General features: G+C 36.9%; 1 protein-coding gene across 1 annotated transcript; it reads right to left on the bottom strand.

Annotated features, from left to right (window-relative positions):
- Positions 1-6,180: 6,180 nt before the first annotated feature.
- LOC119684159 lies at positions 6,181-8,242 on the bottom strand. The gene is made up of 2 exons (XM_038098128.1): positions 8,219-8,242; positions 6,181-7,259 (listed from the first exon to the last, which is right to left on the bottom strand). The coding sequence occupies exon 2, from the start codon at positions 7,073-7,075 to the stop codon at positions 6,620-6,622; it is 456 nt and encodes a 151-aa protein (XP_037954056.1). The 5' UTR covers positions 7,076-7,259; positions 8,219-8,242; the 3' UTR covers positions 6,181-6,619.
- Between the last annotated feature and the right edge of the window lie 1,386 nt (positions 8,243-9,628).

Genomic DNA, 9,628 nt, shown 5'->3' with positions numbered 1-9,628 from the left:
TGCTTTGACTCCACCCTGGTTAAGCCTTAAAAGCAGTGAGTTCATTGTTAAAATCCATAGTAAGGGAGATAACACTCCCCCTTGTGGTGTACCCCTACTGACGCACTTCCTAATGCTAAGGTTGCCCATCTCTGCATTGATGATTCTAAACCCAAGCATAGAAGCGATCCATCGGGAGATACAGGCCGGGATGTTCATTTCGCTGAGAGCATCCTGAATGGCTACCACACTGACGTTATTAAAAGCTCCTTCTATATCCAGGAAGGCGGCTAAGGTAAATTGTTTACATCCAAGAGATTTCTCCACCCCAGTGACGACCTCATGTAGTGCCGTTTCTGTGGACTTACCTTTGAGATATGCATGTTGAGCCCTTGATATTTTAGCGAAACTGTGTAAAGATCTGATGTGAGCATCGATCAGTCTTTCCATAGTTTTAAGTAAGAATGAAGTAAGGCTGATGGGTCTGTAATCTTTAGCCGTACTATGGCCTGTTCTACCTACTTTTGGAATAAAAACTACTCTAACTTGTCTCCAGCCGCTGGGGACATGATTAAGTGAAAAGCAGCTACAGAAAATCGCGTACAGCCAATTTACAGCTACATCTCCCAGAGATTGTAACATAATTGGTAAGATCCCGTCAGGACCCGGACTTTTATATGGAGAGAATGAATCGATGGCCCATTTGATCCTTCTAGATGATACCACTGACTGTATAGTCTCGCCAGAATTGGCTGAACGATACGGCAATACCTTTGGGGGATCACCCGAGGAACCAGGAAAATGGGTATCCACTAATAGTGAGAGGGATTCCGTTAGGGATTTAACTGGATTTCCGTCTACTTTGTTAATGAGCGAGGGACAAGATTGGCCATTTGCTAGCAATTTGGCTAGTCTAGCGGATTCTTTAATGCTTTCAATTTGCTGGCAATGAGAATTCCATGACAATTTCTTGGATTCCCGAAGTGCTTTTTTGTAAACCCTAAGAGCATCTTTATATGGAGTCCAAACCTTGGTCCGATAGCTTTCGTTGAAGGCTCTTCTCGCATTCCTGCGGAGCAAAGAGAGCTTCTCGTTCCACCATGGTGGCCTACACTTCTTCGCATACGAGCGAGGACATGATGCTTCAAAGGAAGAAATAATATTATTTGTCAAAGAGTTGACCCTGCACTCTAATTCCCTAATCGAGTTAATTGGAGCGGGGGCTATGTTGATTTTTCTATTGAGCAATGACCTGAAAGTATCCCAGTTTGTCTTCCTGGGATTACGGTGAGATTGCTTAGCTACCATGGGAATATTCATCACAAACATGATATATCTATGATCAGAGAAGGAGTTCCTGGTTGAAACTCTCCAATCATTGATCGTTAAAGAGCACGAAGTCGAACAAAGAGTAATATCTAAAACCTCTTCCCAGCCTACACGATCATCCGTACTCGGAAAAATGAAGGTGGGAGTGTTACCCTTATTACATACTTCTAGATTACATTTTAATATGATTTTATATAAAAGAGACTCACCTCTATCGTTAATTTCCGAGCTTCCCCACAAGGAGTGCCGGGCATTGGCATCACAACCCATCAGCAAGGCTAGCTTCTCGGTCTGCGCGAAATTTTGGACTAGTAGTACCCCCTCTGGAGGTGCCTCATCATCGTGTGGCATGTAGGCGGATGTTACCAAAATCGCAGGTTTTAGCTTCCGCTCTATCCGGATGGTGGTTATATCTAAAGAACTTAAGTGAGAGCAGAGAAAAGCATTAAGGTGCGTTTTTGCTAAAATGCACGATCTAGGGTTACCCTGTCCTTTGTCATAAAAAAGATTATACCCATTGATGTTGAGCCCTTTGACACATGAGCTATGAACCCAGGGCTCTTGGATGATGGCAAGGTCGATGTCCTCCTCCCTGAGTAAGACAGCCAGATTATCCGTGGCACATTTAGAGTGTTTCAGGTTTATCTGCACGACCTTGGCCATTAATACATCAACAAGGTTTGCTATCGATGATGAGGTCATCTAGCAGCTTACTAGTGCCCTCAACCTCATCCAGAATATTATCCGGTGGCGCGTTTTTAAAGATTTTAATTTTTGCCTTCCGGATGCCGTAACGCAGCTTGCAGTCATTAGCCTCAATGACTGGCAAGCATTCTTCGTTGATAAGAAGTAAGTACGATTGGCTGTGTTTTTGCGGTTCTTCGGTCTTGAGAACCGACCAGTCTTCCATCAGGATTTCTGGATTTTGTAGCTTTAGCTGCTGCAGAATAAGGTCAGGAGGACCAAGGTTTTTGGGTAACCATACGCGCGCTCGAGGCCTCGATGGAATTTCCGCCGCAGGGACAAGTTTGAGCTTTAAACAGTCCCAGTTCTCATTAATCTTAGTGATCGCCTTGCTGAGAAAACTCCGCGACTACTCGTCGTCGCATCTGATCACTCGGTGACCACGGACGATATCTGCGCAGTCAAAAGAAGGAATGGACCCCGGATTAGTCATGAGCTCAGCCATAACCAATTCGGACAGTTTGGTCTCAATCAGCGCCCACCTCTCCATCAGCAGCTTGCCGTTAGAGTTGTGTTCGTCGATCAAGGCCACACTGAGATGGTCTCTCGCCACTTCACTGAAGGGACGAGAAGCTTGTGCCGGTCTTGACATTAGCTTTCCATCCCCCGTTCCATCTTTGTGCCGCTTCGCCTCCTTGCCGGGATCTTCCTGAGATCTGTTACGCTTGCCGCCATCTCCGACGTTCTTGCCGGTGATAACAGACTGGCGCAGACCTTCATCATGAAGATACTCCTCCACAATGGCGCGGTATTTAACAGCGTCGGCTTCGTCTCGTTCATGGACCTTGCCTTCTTTTTTATTGCCCTCAATTTTCTTTAGCATAAAAAGCGCTCGCTGGTAACGATTTTTGCGTGCCATGTTGGCCGTTTTTTTCCGAGATTTTGTATTGCCCTTACTGCTTAGACTGGCAGTTTTAAGCGTTGGCGTGCGGTTGGCACTCGGTCTACTTTGACTGGTAGACGGAGTGCCGTCGATTTTTTTGGTTGTTGGTTGGATTGGATTAGACGCCGGTGTACTGTGACTGGTACAACCGGTATTGGAATCGGCAACGATCTCGTCGTCCGATTTCAACAATTCGTCCTCCGTAAGTTTGGTGGGTTTATACTCTCCAGCCACGAGTTCCGAGACATTGTCGGGAGAAATCATAACATATTCATAATCGTCCACCTTACCCGGTAAGACAGGCGCGGCGGACCCGAGGATATTTGGACGAAAGAAGCGACCACCACAGCAGCGTCCCACACCATGGCTAGACCACAGTTACTCCCCAAGGCGGTCATATATTGGAGAGGCTCCGCACAAACACAGTCGGACAGACCCCTTGACTGCAAACCTACTCGGTGAGCACGGATCGCGTAACACTCCCGAGTTAAGGGGACCTTCAAACCATGATCAGAAAGCATTGAGTGGTGTGCAGCTATTAAAGAGCTAAGGACAATCACTCAATTCCTCCTGATCTTAGCTGGGCACCGTCCTGACAACGTACAGGACGAAAAAAACTGTGTGACCCATTTCCAGACGGCACCCTCGTGGAGGGTTCAGTAGAAGGATTTTTCTGCCATCCATTTCTTTTTCTGAAGACAACATATTATTAGCATATAAAAAGGGTCTAAACGTGAACTACTTATTAGCCGTATAAACCCGAGGACTTTCCATGAAGCGAGAGAAATCGCTGAAGACCTAGTCTTCCCAGACCAACACCAGAGTATACTCCATTACCATGGTAATAGATCACAATACAACAATCGAAATATGTTAACTATGCAATGCGAACTAAGTACATTCGTCATAGCATACCCAATAGTAACCAAAGATGCTAAAACCATTGCCACAACGTTAATGGAACAGTTAATATTAAAATTCGGTATATTTAAAACTCTAAAATCTGATAGAGGTACAGAATTTTTAAACGAATTAATGACTAGAGTAACAGACCTTATGGATATTAAACAAACATTCTCAACACCCTATCATCACGAAACAGTTGTCATAATAGAAAGAAATCATAGAGTACTAAATGAGTGCTTATTAAATTTCGCAAACGAAGACAACTGGGATAAGTGGATACCGTACTATACATTCGCGTATAATACCACGCCCCATGTCGACACTGGATACACCACATAAGAATTAGTGTTCGGGAAATTACCTTCACTACCAGGCGAAAAGTTAAATTCCACGAAAGGAAATTTCAATCTAGATGACTATGCTAACGAACTGAAAGCCTTAGACTATCCCTTAATAATGCGAGAACGATAACTATAGAAGTTAAAAACAAAAGACACCTAGAATCAAAAAGTAGTAGGAATCCTACTAAGGTAAAGATAGGTGATAAAATATTGGTAAAAGCACAGAATAGACGTAAAGGTACAAGTCCATACATAGGTCCATATGAAGTAGTGTGTAATTTAAACCCAAAAAGCCACTATTAAATATTTTGCCAATTAAGTAATTTGACTCGTCTTTGTGTCATTTCTTTATGACAAATATTCTGCTGCACTTCAATATGCGCTTGGCTATTTGTATTTCCATATTTAGAACTGTGTTTTCCGCAATCATATTGCATGCAATGCAAATGCAATATGATCACCCGTAATACTTCCATTTAAAAAGTGTGTCATTGAAACACATGGTAATTGACCAATAGAATAAGTAGGTAAAATTAGAATTATATACATTATCTTAACCAATAGAATTTAAGTATATAAAATTTATGTTAGTAAATAAGAAACCGAATCGTCTTGGTTCGATATAGAAAAAGTAGAGTTAGTCTTAAGTTGGTCTTTAGTGAGTCTCAATGGAGTCTCAAGTAGAATCTTGATTCAAATAAAAAGTGAATCAGAAAATGTGGTCTTATTATAGTATAATAAATACAACTAATAAATAAATGATAAGAAAATAAACCCAGTGTTTTAATTATAATATAAATTAAGAAGATATAAATATAAGAAGATACTTTACAGTTGTTTTCGATACATCTTGCTTTGTTGAAACTACCTTCTACAAGCTTGTTGTATTTCTCGATCGTAAAGTCGATATGCTTTTGCTGTTAAAGAATATCCGACGTACACATATTCTTTGCCTTTCGCACGAAATTTGTTGCGTTGCATTTTATCTAAGGCAAACGCTCGCGAACCGAAGCGTTCTTACATGCTTGACTAGGGGTTTCCGACCACTCCATTTTTCGAACGGCGTTATATCTTCTAATGAATTAGATGGTGACCGATTACGTAAATACGTATCTATAGCTACCGCTTCAGCCCATAACTGCTCCTCTAGATTCGCATGTACTAGCATGCTTCTAGCCATTTCCACAACTGATCTGTTTGCTCTTTCTGCAACACCATTTTGTTGCGGTGTATATGATACATTTAATTGTCTTTTGATACTCGAGTCACTTAAAAACTTGTTAAATTCTTTATTTAAGTATTCACCGCCATTGTGACTACGTAATGCTTTTATTTTATTTTTTGTTTGACAATCGACTAAACTCTTAAATATTTTGAATTTTTTCAGTACTTGGTCTTTGGTTTTAATGAAGTAAACAAAGACTCTTCTGGAATAATCGTCTATAAATGTCACAAAATAACGGGCACCATCAACTGACGGTACGTTTATTGGACCGTATACGTTCGTATGTACAAGTTCTAATAAATCTTTTGTAACTCGTTCAGCTTTTTGCGATAACGGCACTGCACTTATTTTGGTTTAATGACATGTGTAACAATTTATATCAGAAGAAAAAATTCAAATATCAAAACCACGAACTAAATCCTTATTTGAAAGCTCTCTTAAACTTTTAAAATTTAAAAGGCCGTACCGATTTTGCCATTTTATCGCATTTACATTTTGTGTGCAAAATAATGATTCGCGTTTATTAGTGATTAGTATAAACAAAGTGTTGCACATTTTTGCCTTTAACAATAGCGAACCGTCTTTTGTTTTAATTGTAGCTGTATCATTTTTAAACAAAATTGAATATCCAAAACTTAGTGTTTTAAACACTGAATAAAAATTTATTTGTAATGATATAACATAAAACACATCCATCAGTTTTATTTTGCATTCTGTATGAAAAAACAAACACAATTATTTCCACACACGCAAAAGTTTATGTATTTATTTAATTTACGAAAATTAGACTAGAATAACTTATAAATTACTTATATTTCGCGAAGCCAAAGAAAGCGTGCACACTCTGCCAGTATCCAAGTACGAAGAAGGAGAAAGAAAAAGCAAAAATGAAGCCAAATTATTGCTTGTCAGATGTTAAAAATGCCACTGTCAAAAACTATTAAATGGGTGATGCCATATCGACTGGTTGCTGTGCCAAATCTCAAACACATTCACTTGTCTTTATTGTTACCGCGCCTTTATCGGGTGAGTTTACAACATCACCTTTTGATCGTGTTCAACAAACGACACGAACATACTCTTTTCATAACACATATGAAAAGTTGCGCCACTATCTACATACCATGTATTTCTGTTTATAACGATATCATTACTTGCTGCGAACACAGAAAAAGAAAGTTTTTGCTTATTGTTGTCAAACTGCTTATTGCTCTATTGTTTTGATCTGCATTTTGTTGCTATGTGGCCGCATTTGCCACAGCGAAAACATTTGCCGCTAAACTTCGTTTCATTTTTTATTTCATCCGCCTTTTCTTTGTTTTTACTTTGTTGCTTATTCTGCACATAGAGCGCTTGCTGTTGTGACTCACTTTCATCTCTTTGTTCTCTTCGCGCTCCTTCTTCTAGAAGTTTAACCTTTATGACGTCAAACGTACGTAACGAATCGCGTGTTTCTATGGCGACTACGAAATTTTCATATTTTACAGGCAAGCTAGAAAAAAGCATGGTGACCTTGAGTTCTTCGTTAAGCGTAATGTCCACTTGGGCCAGTTTATCAATAACATCGACAAACGAATTGATAAACTCCGTCACACTGTCACCATCAGACATACTAAGGGCCAGCAATTGCTTATACAAAGCAACCTTTCGAACTGGACCACTTGGCATATGTACTTCGCGTAACTTCTGTCATGCTGAACTCGATGTAGGGCATTTTTTTATATAGTTTATCTGTGACGGATTTACATTTAATATTGTATTTGCCAAGGCTTTTTCATCCAGTCTGTCTCAGATAGCATCATTATCATCTTTTTTTGTTAGTTTACCGCAAACGACATTCCACAAATCTGCACTAAATTATATGAAAAATATATTGAAAAATTTATGATATGGCGGTATATGTTAAGCAGTTTACAGACGAAAATAAAGTTGTTTATATGCAATATATTTGATAATTTTAGAAAATCTGTCTACTCATTTTTAATGATTTATATACTAAAATATTCTAGAATATGTGTATTTTTCAAAAAAGTACCGTGCAACATTGTACCCTTTCCTAAAATTTATAATTAATTAAATATTATTAGTATCCCCTAACACAAAATATAACAGCCAACAAATGCCTGCAACAGAGTTCAATGCATTTGTGAATATGCTTCAAAAGTAGTTTTTGTTAATATCTTTGTTGTTTGTTACTTGGGTTTAATAATTCTTGCATCAATTCATATGAAAAAAATATAAACAATTTAAAAAAAAACCGTGCAGTATTGTATTACTTCTTATTTTTTTTAATATATATTGAAAAATGTATGATATGGCGGTATATGTTATGCAGTTTACAGACAAAAATTTAGTTTTTTATAAGCAATATATTTTTAAATTTAATTTAAATATTAAATTCATTATTATTTAAATTAAATGTTATTATTATCTCTTTAACACAGAATATATCCGCCAATAAATACCTCTAACAGAGTTCTTTATTAAACTTTACAGTGGTGTTGAGTTTTTAGCATTGCACAGCTTTTCATCTGAATCTGTTATTAGAATGGTGTTAGTTAACATACATTTTATTCGTAAAAACACCACTTTTTTAAACATATATAATTAAAAAACGTTCTACTGGATTTTTGTGAAATTAGTTTCGTTTGAAAGAGTGATCAATCTAGTTTTAGGAACTTTGAGCGTGCAGGTTGTACCTCCTTCGAAATTTAAATAAAATGCACTTATATCGGAACATGTGCAAAATATGTACTTATTTTAATAATATTTTTATGTTCTAGTTAAAATACTGAAATAATTCTTGTTTACCTGGTTTCGTGAGCATTTTTTTTATACTTTTGCATTTTACATATTTTAAAAAGTTTGAAATTTGACGAGTTTAGAAATTTAACTTTGACATCAAATTTCTCAAAATTTGTCTACTCGATTTTTATGTTTTTTTTCTATTGATAGCTTGATTAATTCGCTATTAGATGTATTTGCGTGCAATATTGTACCTTTTCTAGATTTTTCTAAAAATAAATTTTTTCAAAAAAAGTCGATTTTGGTCAATATATTTTTTCCCTATAATTTGAAAAATACGAATCGTATTTCAAATTGGTAAATGCCAATCAAAAGATCTTTCAAAACTCTATAAGAATAATGCCTTTTGTTTAAGTTTAATTCCTTATATTTACGAAAATATCCTTTTATAAAAATTTTTTGAAAATACAGCTCTGCGTTTTTCAGCAACGTTGCCAACTTGGCACTAGCAAAATTTTGACAAATCCATGGACAACTTGCAGAATTACTTAAACGCAACGCTTTAATGGTTAGACAAATGGGGAATTCAAATAAATACAAATACAAATAAATACAAAACAGTACATGTCATCTACACGAATATGATCTAAAACGTATAAAAATTAACAATGATGAAGTCTTCACACACACGAAGGCAATTACCTTGGTATTACTATTGAGAGCAGATTAACGTGGAAAGACCAGATCAAAGCTAAAAGTAATGAAACTAAGCGTCGCTTTTGACAATTGTACTGGTTACTCTGCTCAAAATCAAAACTAACAGTGGAAAATAAGCTACTAATATATAAAACAGTAATCGCACTTATATGGAGACATAGAGCACAGCATGTAAATGCATCATACAAATACTGGAAAGACTACAATTAAAAATATGTAGGACTATCATCAACGCTGACTGGTACATCTTAAATTATGATATTTACCGTGACCTAAAGATACCCTTCGTCGCAGACATTATCCGTAAAAATAGTAAAAATTACACAGAGAGATTGAACTTCCATCTTATTCTAGCAATGAGGAAGCTACCAAATGACGAAGCCACATATAATAGACGATTGAAACGGTTATTTCCATCAGAACTAACAATAAAATAATTCATAATTAGTTATTTAATATGTTAATAGTACAATCTTAATATCATTGACTTATCTACTTTTACTAAATTTAATAATCTTATTTTACTTAATTTAAACAAGTCTTACAAGTTATTTTGTTTTATCACTTATTTTTAATAGTTCATATATGTAATTCTCAATATTGTTTAGAATTCTTATTGTAATTTCGACTATGTAAAAATGAATACTAGATGCCAATTTTTGGCAGTTGTATACCAGGTGTACCGGTATTGAAGTGAGCGTAACGATACAAATGTTCCGACAGGGAACATTTGTTGTGGACGAGCCTTTATTTCTTTTT

This window comes from Teleopsis dalmanni, chromosome 2 (assembly GCF_002237135.1).
Source record: "Teleopsis dalmanni isolate 2A chromosome 2, ASM223713v2, whole genome shotgun sequence".
NCBI lineage: Eukaryota > Metazoa > Arthropoda > Insecta > Diptera > Diopsidae > Teleopsis > Teleopsis dalmanni.
This window is presented reverse-complemented; position numbering and strand designations above follow the sequence as displayed.

What these genes read in the sequence shown, in the direction of transcription:
- LOC119684159 (XM_038098128.1), bottom strand. Translation starts at nt 7,075, where the DNA reads ATGCCAAGTGGTCCAGTTCGAAAGGTTGCTTTGTATAAGCAATTGCTG.